Source organism: Vanellus vanellus, assembly GCF_965231255.1.
Source record: "Vanellus vanellus genome assembly, chromosome: 1".
Taxonomy (NCBI): domain Eukaryota; kingdom Metazoa; phylum Chordata; class Aves; order Charadriiformes; family Charadriidae; genus Vanellus; species Vanellus vanellus.
In genome coordinates, this window is record NC_138905.1 from 137,139,665 (window position 1) to 137,160,984 (window position 21,320).

At 40.1% G+C, this 21,320-nt stretch overlaps 1 protein-coding gene across 1 annotated transcript in view; it reads right to left on the reverse strand.

The window, feature by feature from the left end:
• Positions 1–3,999: 3,999 nt before the first annotated feature.
• The window catches only part of BMX (BMX non-receptor tyrosine kinase), a gene marked incomplete at both ends in the record, with an annotated part of 28,875 nt that continues 11,554 nt past the window's right edge, over positions 4,000–21,320 (reverse strand). The window contains 13 exons of the mRNA XM_082480418.1: positions 4,000–4,074; positions 5,072–5,229; positions 7,182–7,300; positions 8,230–8,294; positions 9,982–10,198; positions 11,143–11,314; positions 12,054–12,128; positions 12,541–12,668; positions 14,140–14,219; positions 15,930–15,984; positions 16,740–16,799; positions 17,811–17,873; positions 19,893–20,071. Of these exons, the coding sequence (XP_082336544.1) occupies positions 4,000–4,074; positions 5,072–5,229; positions 7,182–7,300; positions 8,230–8,294; positions 9,982–10,198; positions 11,143–11,314; positions 12,054–12,128; positions 12,541–12,668; positions 14,140–14,219; positions 15,930–15,984; positions 16,740–16,799; positions 17,811–17,873; positions 19,893–20,071 (1,446 nt within the window). The remainder of the gene's footprint in view (positions 4,075–5,071; positions 5,230–7,181; positions 7,301–8,229; positions 8,295–9,981; positions 10,199–11,142; positions 11,315–12,053; positions 12,129–12,540; positions 12,669–14,139; positions 14,220–15,929; positions 15,985–16,739; positions 16,800–17,810; positions 17,874–19,892; positions 20,072–21,320) is intronic.

A 21,320-nucleotide genomic window follows, 5' to 3' on the forward strand; every position in this document is an offset into this window, starting at 1 on the left:
TGCAAAAATTGAAGAGATATATGTCCTGTGGTTTTTCTATGAATTATGCGCATAATATTACATACTATTTGTGCTGCTTTTCTGAAGTGTGCTGCATCCAACTTCTCTTTGTTTCCTCTGTAATGAGATACAAAAGCTTGGAAGTATAGAGTTGTATACAGACCAAGACAGACATAAGAAGAACACATGCTCCTAACGCCCATGAGGAACATCTTGATCTTTCCAGATGGAGACCTCAAAAGTGTACCTAATAGACAGTGAGAAAAAAACCTGAACACCAGAAGACCCTTAGTGATGAACAACTCGATTTAGTAAGAAATAACTGCAATTTTTGCACCTTCAGGAAATCTGTATCAATGTAAAACAGATACTGAATGAAGACTAACAAGCACTGGGACTTTGTTAGGAAGTTGTAATATAAGTTATTTTTCTAACTGTTTGCTTGATAAGTATTGTTGAGACCAAATAGCCCACACCCCTGTAAAAAAATATTTAAAAAATCTCTGTGTTTTGTTGTTATCTAAAAATGGAATAAACTTCCTTAATACTAAATGATCAAAGTTCTTTTTTTTTTTTTTTTCCAGTACCTTAGCCATTGTCTCCACTATTACAAATACTGCATTACAAATACTGCATACTAGAAATACAAATTGCACTATTACATACAGGCAAGAGTAGACTGAGGCTTGGGAGGTTCAGGTTGCACCTGAAAAAGAAAAGCTGTTCACAAGGAGGGTAGTGCAGCACTGGCATAGGTTGCCTATTAATGCCCTGGGAGAGGCTGTGGGATGTCCATCTTTAGAAGTGTTCAGTGCACAGGTAGACAAGGGTAGATCAAGCGGTAGAGACAGTCCCACTCTGAGTGAGAAGTTCAGCTAGATGACCTCCAGAGGTCCCTTCCAGCCAGCATTTCTCTGATTCTGTCTTGTATATTCTGTGTCATACCTGCCATGATGCCAGTGCAATTGTTCTGTACACACAAGGGTGACTGGAAGGCACAAGGTGTCTACTCAGTCCTGTGTTCTGACAAAGAGCCAGTAGCAAACATGAGCCTGCATGAAAAACATTCAGTAAATGCATAGACTTAAACTCATATGCCTCTAAAATTATCAGAAACCGTAAAAAGCAGTCAAACATATATCTGAAATATACAGCTGGAGTCTCTGGGCTCACAAAACACTTTCCTAGCGTTCCACACTCATTACCTGTTTGAGAGACAAGACCTTTCAGTGAGACGGTTCAAACAGTAGGCAGATGATACTGATGAACCGCAAGCTAGACAGGAATGTAAATGAACAAAACCAATATTTCTTTAAGTTACAGAATCACAGAATTAAGTTACAGAATCACAGAATCACGGAATGGTAGGTGTTGGAAGGGACCTTCAGAGATCATCCAGGTCCAACCCCTGTGCCAAAGCAAGTTCACCTACAGCAGGCTGCACAGGAACACATCCAGGTGGGTTTTGAATATCTCCAGAGGAGATTCCACCACCTCTCTGGGCAGCCTCTTCCAGTGCTCTGTCACTGTCAAAGTAATGAATTTTTTCCTCATGTTGAGATGGAATTTCCTGTGTTCCAGTTTGTGCCTGTTGCCCCTTGTCCTGTCTCTGGGCACCACTGAAAAGAGTCTGGCCCCGTCCTCTTGACAGCCACCCTTCAGATAGTCTTCTCTTCTCCAGGCTAAACACACCCAGGTCTCTCAGCCCTTCCTCATGAGAGGTGCTCCATTCCCTTGATCATCTTTGCAGCCCTCCACTGGACTCTCTCCAGTAGTTCCCTGTCTTTCTTGAACTGGGGAGCCCAGAACTGGACACAGTACTTCAGATGCAGCTCCACCAAGGCAGAGTAGAGGGGGAGGATGACCTCCCTCGACCTGCGACCAGACTCTTTTTAATGCACCCCAGGATACAATTGGTCTTCGTGGCCACAAGGGCACATTGTTGACTTGTGGTCAACTTGTCCATCAGGACTCCCAGGTCCCTCTCTGCAAGTTTCCTACCTTCATCATGTATCCCATTGCCATAAATCCCCAAACCTTAGTACTTTATCTGAACCTTTAACATAAATAATTCAATTATGTATGATCTTCCCACTTACTGTGCAGCAACAGAGAAAGGGAATGGCAAAGCTGGAAACAATCAAATAATGTAATTAGTCATGCCAGCCATCTTCAGATCTGTTGTTAAGATTAACATTTCTGTTAAGGCAAAGCTTTCATTTCAAAGCAATTAATCTTAAAAGCTGTGCTATGAATCAAAAAACACCATTCAGAATTGTCAACACATAAACCCACTAGAAAAATATAGCAAGATGTTGGGAGAACAGAAATAAAAAGGCAATGTCTATACTAAAAAGCTCAGCTGCATGCATTAGCCCCAACACCACCTCACACCCTCTGTGCTGGGGTGCCCACCCTCCTCTCATGTTTTATCTGTGCCAGCACTCCTCCCTGACGCTTTCCGTGGGTCATCACCCCTCTACCCAGCTTGATGCACAGGCAACTTCATACCATGCCCTACCTCTCCCTCACGTGCAGCCTCCCGTGGGCCCCCAGGCCTTTATAGATCCCCACAGTCATTTGCATGACCCCAAACGCTTCTTTCCCTCTGACACGTGCGCAGCTCCCCACGTAGACGGGGATGCACTCTGCGAGCCAACTTGCAGTGCTGGGACCAGGCAAAGCCAGCGAGTGCAGGTGCCGGAGCCTCTGGCTGGCCAGGCACCTTCATTTCTTTCTCCCTTCTCCCCACATGTCTGCACCCTGCATTGCTCACTCCTTAGGTTCAGGTAAGATGAAACTGGAGCTGCAGAGAGGTCCCTGCTAGGGCTGGGCCAGCTCCACCAGGGAAAAGGCAAGCAGACATCACTTGGGCTCTTAGAGGCGTCACCCACCGAACTAACTCAAATATAAGGAGAGAGGAGAGGATTTTTTTTCAGACCTTACTTTATTTTAAACTCCTCTATTTTATACACATTAGATCAGCATTTTACAAATGTCAGTGTCTAAGTTTAGACTCCTTTGTTATAGTTATGTAGCTTTAGATGTATTTGGTATCTCTAGACTTACTGAAGTTAGCACTAATTTGGGTAGTGTTATGCACATTTGAAAGTTGGGTGCTCTTATTTAAGAACCCAGTGTTAACATCAGGAGCCAAATTTCAGCTCCTCAGCAGTAAAATATTTGGCTAAGCAATTATATTGATAGCATTTTCAGTTCTCTTAAAATCTTTGCTTTTCAGCTTTTATAGAGAACAGAAAATTTACCATTTACTATTGCAACGACTATGGAATTCTGCATGAAACTTTTTTTTCTCCATTTTTACCCGTAGTCAGAAGCAATAACACTCTAGTAAACACCTCATATGTTGCTAAGTCGTGGATATCTTAGATACGTAGCTCACAATAAATTCCAAATCAAGCATACACCCTGAGGGCCCAAACTAAAGTGAATAGTACTGGTAAGCAAACTGATAAAATATTTTACCAGTAGTAATTTCTAAATAATTGAAAGCAAGACTATAACTATTTATGTTGCTGTCATTTGCAGCAGTTCTAAATTTGACTTCAGGTGTCAGCTTCAAGTGATTACAGAGGAAAAAACACATTCGGATGAGTTATGATAATCAGAAAACCTAACAAGCATATATTTCCCTGTTTTCATTTCCAGTTAAGGCCAAATAATGACAGCTTGGAAGCACTGAAGGAGTGTACACAATTGGTGTATATATATCTCAGTGTCTGAGAAGTCCTTTGAAACAATGCTAACAAAATGAATTACATTCTTCCACAGTATCCTTCCAAATTCTGTCACCCGCAGAGTGTCACAAAAGCTTTCTCCATATGCTTCTTGGTCAACTCCCTGATTATATGAGAAGAACACTAATATACAGAATCACAGGGGTGGCTAATGACAGGCAGATTTCATATTTAGCTCTTGTACAGAAGACAGGTGATATGGAACCAGCATGCACAGTCATCTGCTTATGAATCTTCTTTTTCAAGCTCTGTTGTCTTCTCTCAGTGCCTCAAAAAATGCCAAGAGCTGATTAAAGGCAGGGCGCTTTTCTGGTAGCTAAATGAAGCAAAGATGATGGGTATGGTTATTTAATTTTGAAATCATTGAAGAACTGTCATTTGCATTAGTTTCTCTTGATTTTAGCATGCAGAAATTCACAGAGACAGAGACAATTATGAGGTAAAGAAAATTAAAGTTACTTTTTATATCTTTCTTATGTTGTGATAGTTTAATCTTCTTCCTTTGCATTAACATGTCCTCAAATATAAGTTATTTTTCTCATTTTTCTGACAATTATATCTAAAAAACCCCCAAATTACTGTAATTTCATGGTATCACCAGTAATGTGCCAAAAAGTTCTTTGTCACTGGTGAGAAACAAATCATGGTCCACAGACAGCTGACTAAAATTTAGACGAAGAAGAACAATAAATCAGGGTAATTCTTGGCACAGAAGACTCAAATGTCTCAAAATAATATGAGCATGATCAGCATTTGACTTATGATTCCTAGGAGACTCACAGACGGGGTAACACAACCTTTTCATTCTAAGGCTGAGGTTATTTCAAGCAATGTTAGATATCTAAAAAGGTAGCGGTCTCATCTAAATTAGTTTTTAAAGATCTTTGTGTATGAAAGCAGATATGTTTTATTTTGCAGTGGCTAAGACAGAAAGAACAAATGACCATGGAGAGGTACCGGTAATGGTCGTGTAATTATGGAAGGAATTTAGACAATTCAGCAACCAAATTTTAAACCATTAAAATTACATGAGTAGAATCTCACTCTGTATATTATGTTGATGTTGAAGGGTATTTTACTGTTATTTGCTTAAATACATGGTTCTGAGAAGAAGGGAGCCAATCTTCCTTTATGCCCTGTTTCCTGTACTAACAATGTCCTGAACTAGACTGCTATATAGAATGTGCTACACATAAGCAATGGCTTTTATAAGGGATATTTTCCACTATGAACATTAGTTCTGCTAGCAACAGGGACTCGTAGTGACTCCAATTATTTTGTTTTCTCCAGTTTGCATGTGCAGATATACATACCTCATGCCAGCAGTTGTACATTATCTGGTAGATGATGTCTGAAACTAGTTGTGGTCTATAAAGTCTGTATCCTTGAGAAACTTTCTCAATCACTTGCATGTTATCATAAAGCTCATAGGGCTGCTTTCCCAAAGTGAACACTTCCCACATTAAAATACCTGCAAAAATATTCACAGCAATGGAGGACAAGAAATGAAAGTCAAGAAGCGCAAGATAACCCCTTTTTCCCCACAACAAGACACACATGTAACCGGTCAGACTCTTTACAGAGAATATTGTCCAAAGAAAAGTATGGAGATGACTGACAGGTGTGATTCCGTTCCCAAACGTAAAACAACTTCTACTGTAGTAGAAAGTGAAGTTAGATTATACAGTTAGTTATAGAATATATTTAATGTGGACAATAAGTGACAAAACCTAAGACATAGCAATCCATGGATTGTAGTTTTTACAAAATACATACAAACATCCTCATATATGTGTGTGTGTAAACACAGAGGGATAGAAAAAGGGAAGGAATAACAAAATGACAGCTATAGCTATCGATTTTATAGAGTAAACCAAAAGAAAGTTTTTGCTGATTTTGCGAAGTGAACGGAACATATACTCCTTTGGTATCAGGAAGATTTTTGAATGTATTTTAGTGTTAGCTACACATGACTATAAGAACTGGATTATACTGAAGCAATAGAAACACCGGATAATATCATAATAATTAATTCATGATAGCTTTGCAAGAATTCATGATAGCTTTGCAAGAAACAATTTTTGTTGTAACTGAACATATGTAATGATTGTGCCAACTGTAAAGTAAAAAAAATAAAATTGTGAAATATTTATTTCACAATGATATATAATGCTGGCAGTAAAGATTTTTTTGAAAAATAAATTTATTGGACCTTTGACTTCCCTCCAGCTTGAAGGCTGGAGCATTGTCGTGTCATAGTGGGATCGGAATAAAATGGTACCTGAATCCCAGCTTTCCCTAATGAGAACATTAAAAAAACAAGATTACTTGTTCTCTGACATCTGCTTTTGGGATATGATTACATCGGTTCAGTTCTTTAGTCCTTTAAAGATTCATGAGTTTAAAACAACCAAACAAGAACCATGGATCCCACTGTCCCCTTGCTTCCACTGCGTCAATGGATAGTGTTAAAACGAGATCTTCTAAGGAAAAATTAGGTTTCTCACTCAAGTTAATGACAATATTGAAGTTAACGACAATAAAGCCTAGAGCCAGGATTTCATCGATAAGAGCAAAAAAAAGTAACACCAGAAATTCCAAGTTCTGATTTAATTGTATATATTATAAACAACTTGTAAAGGGCATGAACGACCTGTTTCTCTGCCAGCGTCTCTAGTTCAGAGACTAGCTGAAGTTAAAGATAAGAAGCAGCCACCATTTGGAAACACTTTCATCTGCTTTATTCATCATTGTTCAATGTCAAGAACTGTGGGTTGCCAATCTTTCATCAACTTGACAGCTGCCAAAATTTTCCTACTGGAGGAGCAAAACCATGTAAGTGGAATTTAAGCCCGTTCACAAGAGGCTCCCTTTCCTTTGATTTAGAAAGACTGAACAGGCTCCAGGGATTTGAAAATCAGAGCTTGAAGCCCACTGAAGTAGAAGTTCATATGTTTGAAATTCCTGGGTAGAAAGTGATCTGCAAACGCATATTATGTTTGCTGAGAGAGAGAGTTCTGGCTCACACAGACTCTCTTCTGCAGCTGGCTTGTGCACAGAGTCCACTCTGACCTCTGTGACTAACAAAAAGGCTCTTTTTGACTTGGGCAGCACTGATTTATGGTCTAGATACGCCAAAGATACTGTTTGATCTCCACTGCCAACAGTTTACCACATTAAACACATACAACAAACAGGGAGCGGGCAGAGTTTCTACATGCCTAAAAGAAAAACAGTAGGGCTAAAAAATCCAAAGAGTATAAGGCTTGGATGCATAGACATATTAAACAAGAACATAAGCTGTAACTGCTTTTTACATTGATTTAGTCTGTAAATGTCTGGCATTTCTGCTTAGTAAGCTGAGGAAATCCCGATGTAATGGCATATATGCATACCTATTGATATATCAAATTCCATACATACCAAAGGCCCATACATCTGACTTGCTGCTAAATTTGGTGTAATGAAAAACTTCTGGTGCTGACCACTTCACTGGAAATTTGGTTCCTAATGAACTTATATACAGGTCATCCAGAACATACCTACAAGGTGAGAACCAAACTTGGTTGTAACTGAGTTACTGTCAAACACTATTTACTGCTTCTTCCTAGTACACCACCAGGTTCCTAAAAAAAGCCTGGGAAGAATCCCAAATTTCCAAAGGATACGTGATAGAAGTATCAGCTATAATCTGTAGAACAGATCATTGCCATCAACTTACTAGAGAAATAACGCAGAATCATAGAAATCCTTGCTGAAAGGCCATCTAGCCCAGCCTCCTGCTCAAATAGGATTACTCCCAATATCAGATCAGGTCAGCCATGGCTTTGTGTAGCCAAGTCTTTAAAGCCTCCAAAGACTGCAATCTCGTAGCCTCCCTGACTGGCACGTTTCACTGTTCTACCACTCTCCTGGGGAAACAATTTCTCTTACTGTCCAGCCTGAACTTCCCAAACTATAGTACATGGCCGATGTCCCCTGTTATATCACCTAGCACAGATACGACTTATTTGGCTCCATCAGCTTTGTAACTGTAAGTAGCTATAGGCAGCTTTTAGATCCCCTCTTAGCCTCCTCTTCACCAGACTAAGCAGCTGTCTCCCTCCGCCTCTTCTCAGGGGACGTCTTCCTCTGCAACTTCTCTCCATTGAGGCTGCTGATTAAGATGTTTGGCCCCCAAACTAGGTGAAAATCTTGTACACAAAGTAAACTCTGAGATTTCTTTAACAAACATGACTAGTGAAATCTCTAAGCTGCGACTGCCCTTTAAGCCTTAACTTTTTGAGACAGCGGAATGACTTTATTCTAACCCCATAACGGCTTATGGTCATTAATGTAAAGGAGACACAAAGAGCTGTGTCACACCCTGTGGCTTAACTTTCCTAAGTGCCAGTTGCTAGCTGATCAGTGCCACATAACTATATATACACTAACATCACAGCTTCACAAGGATCCCAATTCTTTCACTTACCTAGTCATCCCAAAGTCAGACACTTTCACGGTAAGATTGCTGTCAACCAAACAGTTCCTAGCAGCCTTCAGTAGAGAATTAAGAAAAGAAATGAATGGAAAGATGCAAAGAGAAGTAAATAACATCATGACTCAGTAATTTGCTAATAATAATTTATGTCCTCCAGCATTTCAATGAATAATGACATTCTTTGATTGAAGCAATTGTTTGGAAATGTAAGGGAATAGTAAGTAGCTCTCTTATTTCACTTTTTTGCTATTGCAAAATATTCTTTTCCATTACCCAGCTTTACAAATAAGGACATCGAGGAAACAGAGGTGAGAAACCCACATCCACTTAGAAAAACAGCAACAGAACCGGTAACTAAACCCTGACTTTCAAATTATGTCCTACTGCAGGGTCCTTTTCAATAGTCTCAGAATTTACCAAGACATCAAAAAGTGAAAAACATTGACTGGTTTATAGTACATTGCAAATGTACTATAAACAGAGTGGAGCAATGAAAGGTGATTTAAACAGCCTGATTTATGAACAGTTCAATGTAAGCCTAGTTCTGCAGATGATCGCTTGATAACATTTATCTAAGGCCATATTCTCTGCCTGCATGCTTGTTAATTTCTGTTTGAATCTGCAGGCTTCAACCTGAAACCATGCTCAAGTTTTATCTCTGTTTTTCCGTGGTGTATAGCCAGGTTTTGGGAAACTGTTTTATATTTACAACTTGAATTCTGCTACCTAAGTTGTCTGATATTTGTGATTTCTGAATCCAGGTGTGAAAATTGGTGAGATAACAACTTTGTTTACACATAAAGACGATTCTTTGAAAGCATCAACAAGACATTTGAAATGCTACCTGAGAAGACTGCACCCTCATTGGAAAATGAAGCAAGTCAGTAACATACATTGTCACAAATCTTCCAACATATTTTTTTGCCAAGAGTTAGAAGGCAAAATACTGCTCCTGACTGTGAAGCACAATGCACCAGAAATTTGGATATGTTCACTTTTCATAGGCCAATAAAATGACAGCTTATTTCCCCAAAGACTTACGCCAGTATTCTTGAAAGCTAAGTTTTGCATAAACTTGGGGTCTAAGTCCTTGAAAGGACCGATCCCCTTATGGAAAGCAACTCAAAATACTTGTTTGAAAATTGGAAGATCGATGTATTTAAAAGAGCTAGGCAGCTGTGGACTTTCAAGTTCTGCTCCTGCTTGCATACGCCAGAATAAATCCCATTTTATCTTAGCAGTGTTCACACTTGTTTGATAAAAGAAATAGTTCCCGATTAGATAAGTCTCTAACTCATTAAAAACAATCTAAGTGACCCAAATCTTTTATGCTTCACCTCTTTCTCCTGGAGGACTACAGCATCATCAGACAGAACCCTTTACTTCGGCCAACTGATTTTACGATTGGCGGTCTGCGCTGCCAAGCGGTACATCAGTCCTTGAGGCCAGAGCCCATAAATGCGGGCAGCAGAGCATGCAGGGCTGTAGGGCTGTCAGCTCAGCTCTGAAGCAGAGCATACTACCTTGGGGGCAGCGCTGTTGACATGAGGCTTTAGTGCTGCTCATCCAGAGGTGCCTTGTATTAAGCCAGCTGGGTGTCTCTGCTCAGCAGACCACAATGCTTTTTGGGGTGAGGGCCAACAGAGACACTGCAGCTGTGGCTGATGTAGAGGGTTAGGACTGCCCAGTGTTAGGTCAATCCCACCACGTTCCCTGTTCCACTTCTCCCGTGGGATAGCTTACCAAATCTCTATGTATGAACTGACAGCTCTCCAGAAATGCCATGGCATCACAAACGTCATAACATATTTCCAGAAGCTGAAGGGGCTGTAGTTCCTTCCCATGACTCCTCAGGTAGTTAAGCAAACAGCCATTAGGCATGTATTCCGTCACTAGATAGATGGGATACGATTTTGAGCATACACCATACAGTCTAACAAGTTTGGGATGATTAAGTTTCCTGAAATAAATAAAGATAAAATAAATAGAATAAATATAGATTACTGTGCATTTCTGTAGGGTTTGTTCTTCAAATACTAACTAATTCTTCAAATACTAACACAAGGTACTGAAAAATTCTAGAGACTGGATACAGTCCCATCTCAGACTTTAAAAATTCCTTTTCAGGAAGAACTGAGTGTCCTTCTGCTCTTTACTTTGGAACTCAGTATTGATGACAATCAAAAGAAGACTCTGTATTGATGAAATGACAACTTCATCATCAAAACTTGAAACAGGATTTAGCAGTACAAAAGTGCAACCTTATTGGTGGGAGAAAATAGATCTGAGTTGGTGGGGTGGACCTTAGGTCTTAGGGTTTTCTGCAAAAACCACGTCGCAAAATTTTCAGATTAAGAATCCTGATCGTATCAGCTAGTTAACTGAGAGGAATGTAGTGCATTCCTTCAAGATACAAGATATCTGAAATATTCTTGAATTTGTAAGCTTCAATTATCATCTCATGGAATTTCACCGGAAATTCTAACATCTTTACCTCTTCGGAGTCAGAGATTAAAACTTCAAGTCTCGTTCATATTTCTGGCATTTCTCAGTTATTTATCTGTCTCTCGTTCCTGCCTGCAGGATGGTAGGAACAGCTTTCTAACTGTTTCTGTATAAATGCTAATGAAACATAGTTTTAAATGACATAGATGGAACCTCTGAAGTTGTGGAAGAGATGTTAATTGAAGACTTTGTCGATGACCCTTATTAACCTTTGTAAAGTCCCTTTGGTAATACTTCAAATATCCTATGTGGCTACTTATTTAGCTTGTGACTAATGTACTCGACGCTACTTAATGCTATTTTTAAGAGGAAATTCTCTTTCCTGTGTGGGCTATATATTACTGATTAATGTTTGGAAAGATCATTATTTCCAAATAATTAAGCAATGCCATAGCTTACATCATAGTCTGAGCTTCTTCTATGAATTCATCTTCTGACATTGCTCCCTCTTTAATCATCTTTATGGCCACATCATATTGTCCCTTCCACTTTCCCAGATGCACCACTCCAAACTGACCACTCCCTAGCTCTTTCAAGACGTCGATTTCTTCTCGTTTCAGCTCCCAGATGCCTAGTGGGACAAAAGAAATTCCTTTAGCAAAAAAAAATGGACAAATGCAGGCATGTTATCACCGTCATGCAATGCTGCTGTTTTCTCTGGATGGTTGCAGAACCACACAGCACTGAAGAAACATACCCGTCTCTTGGCTTTGTGTTTGAGTTACAGAAGGAGGTTGAACTTCCTACAAGTGTTGTTTGCTGCTGCTTAAGTCTAAGAATTATAAATAGTTTTAAGAAAGCTTTATGCACCAGATGATGATATATTTTCATGCAGGGGATTGAAGAACAAGTATTACTGTGCCGGGTAATGTGGCAAAGGGAAAGAAAGGCCACAACTCAGATGTACTGGAGAAGGAAGCATGCAACGTCTTGCACTGTTGATAAAACTTGACATAATATGCCTTAAAAAGGGCACAACATAAAAGCTGATATAAAATGCCTTTACATTCACATTGCCTTGGATGTGGACTAGATGCACTTGTAGGAAGGGATACCCTGTTTCACAGAACCATAAGATCTCAGTGCTAGAGCAGACAGGAGGAAATTACAGAAGGAGCTATTGACTGAAAAACCATCCTTCCCAAATTCTCACATTGCCTCCTGTGTGGATAAATGAAAATGGCCACCAAACAATGACCTCAAAGGTTCTGTAACCTCCCTGAAAGCAGTAAGATTCATGATTTTTTGCTTATTCTTTTCTTGGTGGCCAGGGTTGACATCAGTTTCAAAAAGGAAAATTATCTTCATACCATTTCCTAATGAAGCTGTGGTTGGGACTTTATTTACTTGTGTAGACACTGCGTGACGTAGTCTTGTCACCATACCTAAAAAGAAAACCTGTTAAAGGTCACAATATATACATGAGTCTTCTGAAATCAAAGAAAACACAGGGAAACAGATACCTCCCTTCCCCTGCCATATTACAAGCATCCAAATAATGTCAGATATTCAGCATTCAATATTCAGCAGCTGCTGCACCATGACACAAAATTGAAAATTTTCTGTGCTTAAGGGCTAGTCCAGCAAAGGTATTGCAAGAAGCGGTAGTACAGTACCAAAAAGCGCTGTACAGCAACTATATTGATTGTGAATGTGTTAGATCAAGTTCCACCCAAATTCTCCCCAAAGATGTTTCAGTATGTAGAGCATTCAATATTGGAAGAGATTCACCATAACTCTGAGAAGTCCAGAAGCCTAAGCCAAAGCCAATCAAGTAGAAAGAACATATAGGATTACCGGCCGAGTTGTGCTGATGGTAGTGTATAAGCTTGGGAATTGATTCAAAGCAGTAATTTTCAGCGAGGTAATACTTGTTCTCAGGGGTTTTGTGCACATGATAATGTTTGACTGTTCCTTTTTTACATCTGAAAAACATCACACAGTGCTGTATGCGTCAAAGCCTTCCAAAGGGCCTTCCAGTCCATGTGTTAATAGATTAGCCAGTTGCTGAATGAACTGCAACGTACCAGCTGGCCAAATAATTAAATGTGTTGTAGATGCCACCAGGAAGACTGCTACATTTGCCCAAGTCCTGGTTTTCCCCACTTTACACCTGCTGGCTATGTACTACAGGATTCTAGCACATCAAAGACTTCTGCTGAATACTCTAATGTAGTCTGACAGTTAGTACTTGTCTCCCAACAGTTACATCTAGAGCAAAAGTCTTTCAAATACTGCCCTTGCAATGTTTCTACACCTAATTTTGAAGACATTCCCTTCCCTTCCCTTCCCTTCCCTTCCCTTCCCTTCCCTTCCCTTCCCTTCCCTTCCCTTCCCTTCCCTTCCCTTCCCTTCCCTTCCCTTCCCTTCCCTTCCCTTCCCTTCCCTTCCCTTCCCTTCCCTTCCCTTCCCTTCCCTTCCCTTCCCTTCCCTTCCCTTCCCTTCCCTTCCCTTCCCTTCCCTTCCCTTCCCTTCCCTTCCCTTCCCTTCCCTTCCCTTCCCTTCCCTTCCCTTCCCTTCCCTTCCCTTCCCTTCCCTTCCCTTCCCTTCCCTTCCCTTCCCTTCCCTTCCCTTCCCTTCCCTTCCCTTCCCTTCCCTTCCCTTCCCTTCCCTTCCCTTCCCTTCCCTTCCCTTCCCTTCCCTTCCCTTCCCTTCCCTTCCCTTCCCTTCCCTTCCCTTCCCTTCCCTTCCCTTCCCTTCCCTTCCCTTCCCTCTTCCATTCCCATTCCCCTTCCCTTCCTCCTCTTTCACTCTTAAGACTCTGCTATTCCCTGTCCTGGATTCAGCTGGGATAGAGCTAATTTTGTTTTTAGTAGTTGCTATCTTTCAGATTTGATGTGAAAGGAACATCAATAACAGATATTGGTTTAGTTGTTGCTAGGTAATATTTATAGTATTCCAGGACTTTTTTTCAGCTTCCCATAGAATCTGAGAAGCAGCATAGACAGAACAATGGAATGGCCAGTAGAATATTCCATACCATAGATGTCATACTCGGTATATAAATGGGGGTTGCCTGGGGAAGGTGGGGGGTGAGGGAGGTGGGGCGAGAATCTGTTATCACTGTTCAGGATGGGCTGGACAACCAATTCACCAGGTGGTGAGTGTGACTTGTGTTTTATTACTTTATCTTATATATTCTTTTACCATTATTATTGTTACTGTTATTTTCCTTTTTTTTTTGTTATTCGTTTATTAAACCATCTTTATCTCAAGGCATGAGTGTTTTTCCTTTCCCCAAGTATGGACAAGTATGAGTTCCGATAACTAATATGACCTGGATGAGCCCAAGGTTCACCCTTAACACAATGTAGAGATTTTGCTGTTGACCAGTCACACCAAGCAGCATGTCCATAGCACGCTCATAGAAATGATACATATTCTTTGGATACTCACTCAGGAACCTTGCTGAATACAGACACAGTATACATTCCTGCTTGGCTAGATTTCCGAACCATAAAAGCACCTTCTTTCCCCTAATTAAAAAAAAAAAAAAAAATAGTTACAAGGAACAATGACGTTGGGATTCATTTCAGTGAACTTTAGGTTTTTACACTGGAATGTCCACAAAGGAGAGAAGGAGATGTGACTATTAGAATCAGAGAACCATAGAATCGTCTAGGTTGGAAGGGACCTTTTAGGATCATCAAGTCCAGTCATCAACCTAACACTGCCAAAACCACCACTAAACCCTGTCCTTTAAGAACTACATTAGGACAAGATGAATTATGCCTTAGAAATATTTATTTCTCTCAACTAAAAAGGGGGTCTAGGCAGCTGGTTGTGGTATCCCACATGTTTAAAATTAGGTGAGTTGTATCTCAGCCCAGACATGAAGCAAGTAGTTTGTAATTTGGTTTTGGTGCACAGATACAGATTTATAGCTAGGGAGACGGAGAGTTGTTAACCCCATCTCCTTCCTCATGTCCCCTCCAGAGGCAGTACATGTTATAAGACCCAAACACTGCCACATACATCCCATCTGCATAAGAGCTCTATCCACCACACTCAGTTCCTTTACATAATGCACTAGACTAATGTATTTTCTATTGCCAAACTATTTCTGAATTACTGAATAAGTAGAAAGATTTTCACTGCACTCTAGTATATTTGGACTGGTTTTAGTCTTTATGTGGTATTCCAGTCCTAACTTTCACTATCCACTTTTACTTCTGTTAATGGTTTATCATAGTGGCCTAGAAATTCTGGTTTTCAGAGTTTATTTAGCAGCTACAGCTTTAATGTGTTAGAAATGGCTATTGTGGGGAGGAAAGAAGACGTCTGGAACCTCACATACAGGCTAAGGCTTATTGCCATCAAGTTCAAAGGAAATTTTATGTCCCCTTAAAATTAGCTGGAGTCTGGAATAACCAGCATCTTTTGGGACTGGGACATAACCATTTTATTCCAGTCATTTGCCACACTTGACTTTCATTCCTGAATCTATGGAGGAGGTATAAGGGAAAGGACACTGAGCCAAGACTCCAAAGGGTCAGGTTATGTCAAAGCAGTTAGTGGCTAAGTGCCAGTGAGACAGGCTGTGAGAAAGCAGGAAACCACAAGGAGAAAACTCGTTTACACAGCACACCCAAGCGCAAAGCATGGCTGAGGCTGCCTCTCCTCCAGTGAGATACATGAACAAGCCCTTCTGCGCTCATATCCTGTAAAGACTTGTACCCCTGACCAGTCCTATGGTGCTGTCCATCCTTGCTCTTAGACACCTGTGCCCCGCCATTCCTCAGCGGCCACAGCACCGAGTTTGGTCGGGGTTGTCTTCTTGTCTGGGTGAATTTCTTTTACTCCACATTTGTATACTGTAAAACCATCACAGAGAATTCCTCTAGAATGACCTGCAGAAAGAGCCACAGTGGAGCAAATAACACAGGCCTAGAGGTAAAACCAAAAAGCAGAGCTTTGGTGGGAAACGCACTCCTTGTAGCTTTGTTCCAAGCCTATTTTAGAGGTGTATCATTTATTCATTTATGTATAAGAGCCATAAACGCATGCAGAAATTTTTTGAGATCTGTTTATCGATACCAAGTTAGCACAAGGGTTTCTAGCACTCGGTAATACTACAGCTATTTAAAGAGCATCAGCATCCTCTAGCTACGCAGTATAGCAAAGACAACAGACACAGAAGCATTTCCATGGTTGTTCATATATAAGTGATAAAGGATATGTAGGACCTTTTGACGGAGCAGCTGCTCACATTGGGCACGGGAGATGTTACCGGCATACCACCTGCAAAGAAAAATATTTGGCTTATTATTGACAGGCTAATTTCTGAATAAGGCACAGCAGATACATGAAAAATGCCAGACATTGTAAATATTTTCAAAACGGCTTTAAAACCCACAGGGTAGACTTGGGACTTGTCCACTGCATGTGCGATTTTAGGCCATGAGGTAAACGGGAAAACACTAATTCCCATCTGCTTCCTCTCATCCAGTGGGTCTTCTCGCCCTGAAATATCTGGGCACACTCTGTAACTCTGACTTCTTACAGTAACTCCTTAGAGAAGGATCCGGCTGCCCTAAAGCTCTGCCAGGAGCTCCGTCTCCTGCAGACCATGACGCATCTGTCTCCCTAAAAGTGGGGAGGTGCATAATTCTCCTCTAACCTTGAACCTTAAGGTTGCCATAATATTTAAGTAAACTGAGAGATCCCAAATGGGGGAAACAAGCCACATATGCTATGGCAGATCAGTTCAGGGAGCTCCAATGAAGTCTTTTTAACAGCAGTTCACTTTTATGAAGCATCCCTTTATTAGCTGGTTTTTCTAAATGACTTTTTTTGTCTGAAAACAAATACATTCACACCTTTGGAAGTCTGTGAGCAGTGATGTTGCTGATCACAATACCTATAATTATTATCATTATTAGGACAGCCATAAATAGGATGCCATTGCTCTTCATATAGTGGATGTCTGAAGTTCGAAGACAATCTCTGCCCAAAGAATCTTTTAGTTCTCATGAAGACTTTTTCTATATACTCACTCATGCTTAGCAATACTCTGCTCTTCTGCCATCATCTGTTCACTGACACTGGAGTTTTCCCTGCAAAAACAAAAAAAAACATGCTGCGATTGTGAAAGACTAGTTGTGAAGAATACCTTTCTTGGGTTAAAAGTCATACTACATATATTTTTTGAGTAGTTATGTCATGGTGTAAGGTGAATATTTCAAAAAGTTGAGACATATTTAATTGTTTGGATTTTTTTATGACTTGGTAATCACTTATACAGTCTTTCTCCTCCACTGTGCAATGTGTTGGAAAGCCAAATATTCTTGGTGCATGCTGTAACAGGCAATGAAACTACACATCCCTTTAGTGACCTTATGAAGAGATTGCATCTACTTTTTCAAAATTTACATGGAAGATTTCCAAAACTGCACAACCCTAGACTTCCCAAATAGATGTTCTTAACATGACTAACAACAGAAGGAGTTCATGTAGCCAAAAAGGAGGCCTCTAAAATAACCTTTTGTGCAGAAATAATAATGATTCTTATTTATGCTGTCTTTTACAGGATACTATGAGAGTAGGTTTTTTTAAAGAAACCTCTGAATCTTGTCCAGTATGGTTTACTATGAGACAATCTGTTATGTTTCTGTGAGATTTTCATTCAAATACTTACACATACATTTAATGCTTACAATGTTGTGTCATCTTACTAAAAAGGAAAAGATGGGTTTGATGTATCACTCCGACAGACCCAGAGTCCCTGTGCCCTGTACTGGACTACTCACATACACAGAAAGGCATGAGAGTGCTAGCCAGGCAGATCCAATGCTGAAATAAGAGCACAAAGATTGAAATCCCAGCATCATTGAAGTCAGTGGCAAAACCCTATTGATTTAAATGAAACCAGGATTTTCAACCAATGTCTTTTGCATTAATGTATGAGTCAAGAAGACAAATTGTATCTGATTCTATACCTTTCAGGAAATGTTATGCTTAGTACTCAGAAAGTTATTTAAAAAGGAAAATATTCCAGCAATATTGCCTAATTTTACTAGAGCGGTGAGGAAAACGTTTAAGCGGTGGATGGCTGCGTATTGATTCACCTTGGCTCATCATCATTCAGAGATAACTTTCTCAAGTAAGTGCTCGGTACGAAACCTTCGTTCCTGCAAAATAAACAGTTCACAGTTTAGCTATCATACATGACTGCATCTTCAATTTGGTCACTTAAAATAGAAAAAAGGATTAATCAGAGAGTCACGTTTTGGAATGCCATAAACAGAAATGCTCACGGTTAAAACATTTCTGCTTTTACCTACCATGTAGAAAAATACATAAGTGATTTGTTTTTAAAAATTACATTTCAATGAACCACTGTTTTTGCTAGTCATTGAAATGGTTTATTCCTCCGTGATTGGTTTCATCACATGGAATATTGGAGCAGCTGTTCAACAATATCATTACATGCCATCTCAGTTGCTGTCATGAAGGACGCCAGTGACTAATGGGTTCCAGCACAGCATCCAAGATTGAACACAGGAAGTCAATGGTAGGCTCAGCACTCTTCCTGACACAATGCTAGATGCAATTGAGAAGCTAAGCTAAGTGAATATGGACAGCTGGGCTACCTGGGCAACTGGCAGCGTGGCATGTTGGACCTAAGTTATGAGGGCCAACGGCTATCTGTAGTTGTAAGGGGGTGGGCTGTATGCTGTGCCCATCAGAAAAATAAATAGGGGCAATCAATTGTGTATTTGAATATGGATAGACACAGAAAATAAGGGGTTTTTTAAGAGGTCTCAGTAGAGCGAGAAGAAAACTGAGTGCATGAAAACAGGTGAAACAAGTTACTCCTGATGTTTGTTCCTACTGCATTCAAGAAAATGAGATCTTCAATTTTTTTTTCAAGCAGAATTTAAAGGTTTTGTTATGATGCATACATGACTTGTCCCTACAGAATCAATAATGCAAAAGTCTCAGTTGCTCAAGCCAAAGAAAAAACTGTAAATATCCCCCCTTTCTCTCGATCTCTCTCTGCTTCATTCATCTCAGAGCCCTCTACTCAGTCTCTATAAGCAGAGCTGCCTGCATCATATGCTTTTACATAGCCATAAGCAGTCCAGTAAAGGCATATAAGAGCTTATCTCAGCTTACTAATTTATTATTGTCTTTGAGTTGCAGGGATTGTGTGCTGCTTTCTTCATCCAGAATACTATGACGGTCCTGTGAGTTGTAAAGTGCATACACTTTACCTTAAGTTAAGGTTGCTTTATTTGTTGGTTTCCTTGCTGTTGTAAACTTAATCAGTGAATTATGAGTGGTCCAAGTAATTTCATTCTGTTTCAAAGCAGCCTGGGCATCCCCTGGCTCAAAAATTCTTCCCGTCCACAGTTCTATCAAGTACATAAAATCAAACTCAGCTAGTATCCATCATGAGACAGACCAGGAATCTTATCTCTTCCAGGCAGCTTCTGTTCGCTGCACTGCCTTTGTCTCCAGTGTACTCCTAAAGCTGTTTCTATTTAATAACTTGGGAAGGGACTATCTTTTCTGCCCCAGCTGGATATTAGCCAAAAATATCTTATTTTAAGTTGCTGAAGGGGATTCCTCTACTCGTGAACCTCTAAGAAAATAATTAAACTCTTCTCTACTGCACAGGATGGGGGTGCTCTGTCCCTGTGGAAAAGTATTGCTAAAGCTGGGGAGAGATTGAAGAAAGAAGTGATTTGTGCTTCGCAGTTCTCACTGGTCTCCCTGATGTCACTGCTATTGCAGTAGTAATGGTGATTGTCTGAAAATGGTTTAGTGCAAACTAGAGGCAACACTTGTGAGGAGAAATTTTATCTTTTTATGCACTTAAATTAAATAGTTGGAAAAAATGGACAGCTTCTGTATACACAAGACTTTCTTCAGGCACATATTAAAATTAAGGCCACCGGGTACTATCTTGGTATACTAGGCAGTGACTGTTGTGAATCTTACCCAACCTGGCAGCCAAGGATGATAATGAAAATGGCGTTGTGCAGAAGACAACGAGGCTTCTAGAGCAAGGTTTAAAAGCTATTAAGGTAATTCCTAACACAGATCCTGAAAGGTACAAGGTCTGCCTGCAGTGTTGTCTATGAAGATGGGATATGTGGAAGACCATAGCCATGGAACAAAAGTATTCTGCAGTGTATACTTACCCCTCCAAGTCCCTTACTTTCCACCAGTCAGAATCACCCTCTTGCAATACGTAGTACTTATCGTTTCTGACAAGCTGGAAAGCTGAAGTTCCTTTGGGCTCATAGTTGCATTGGGCCACAGCCATTTTCAGGGCTGACTTGTCTGGTGATAGCGCCTGAGGCAGGTTTCTATGCTTCCGCTTTTGGAGACAGAGGGAATAAAATGGTAAGGAGATGCAGCACAGGGTACAGCAAGAAATAACACGACATGTACATGATCGCTTATATCTTCAACAAGTATAATGACATTAGGCAAATTAATCAAAGCTAAGAAGATGGGCATAGACAAGTGACGTTTTCCTCATTCATTTAGAAGTACAATCCAGATACTGTTGTCCACATTTGTGAGATAGGTGAGAACAGAACGAAGATCCGTCATAATGACACCAGAAGCAATTAACTCTGTGTGGAGGCTGACACTGCTGTAATAGGAAGCTCTTATTACCAGAATTCTGTGATAGACTTGATTTGTATCAAAGGCCTGACACCTATCTGAAGCTGATACTACTTGATGAACTGTTGCAATTCATGTGCTTTGGACACCACAAGACCACATTGTGCTTTACTGTAACTTAGTGCGGTGGTGTCCTGTTGTATCAAAATACCCCATCACAGCATTATAAAATAACTGGTTTTTTGAATGGCGTTTGATCAATAGTAAAGTTACCATGGAGCGCGACAAGCATAAGTCATTTGTTACTGCTAATCACTGAAAGCAAAAAGCTATGCTAACTCTAAATTGTTCCCTTTCCTTACCATGTTTTATTGATGTTACTCTGCTTAGCATGGTGGATATGAAGAATCCCACTCCTTGGTGCCTAACTTTTCCTGTGCAGAGTTAAACAAGTTTAGGCATGTAACTATTGGATTCATCTTACTCAGCTTTGACCCATGTCTTCATGTGAAATGTCACCCTACAGAAGTGTCTACCTCTCATCACTGATTGTTGAGGAAGTCTATACAAATGACTTGGATGAGAAGCCTGACATTAAAGTTAGGTGACATCAGTCAACTCATGGCCAAAAATTAAGGCACTGAAATGCATTTAGAAATCATGGAAATGTCATAACTGAGAAAATCCAGACATCATAATTCTTTAAGAGCAGAGAAAACTACACTTGAAACACTGACAGCTAAGGATGAGGGAAAATGAGAAAGCCTTAGGACAAAAGGCTCCAAATGCCACCTGTGTATTATTGAAAACCACTGTAATTCAATGCCAGGGAAGAATGCCAAGTGTCCTGAAGCAGGCTGTGATCCCTTTAAATCAAGTCCAAGTGACCACAACATTGTATTTTTGCTTGTTTTCTCTTTATTGACATTTCTTTACTTAATTTAAATAAGGGGAAGACTAATTAATTAATTAATTTAACTTAACTTAATTAATTA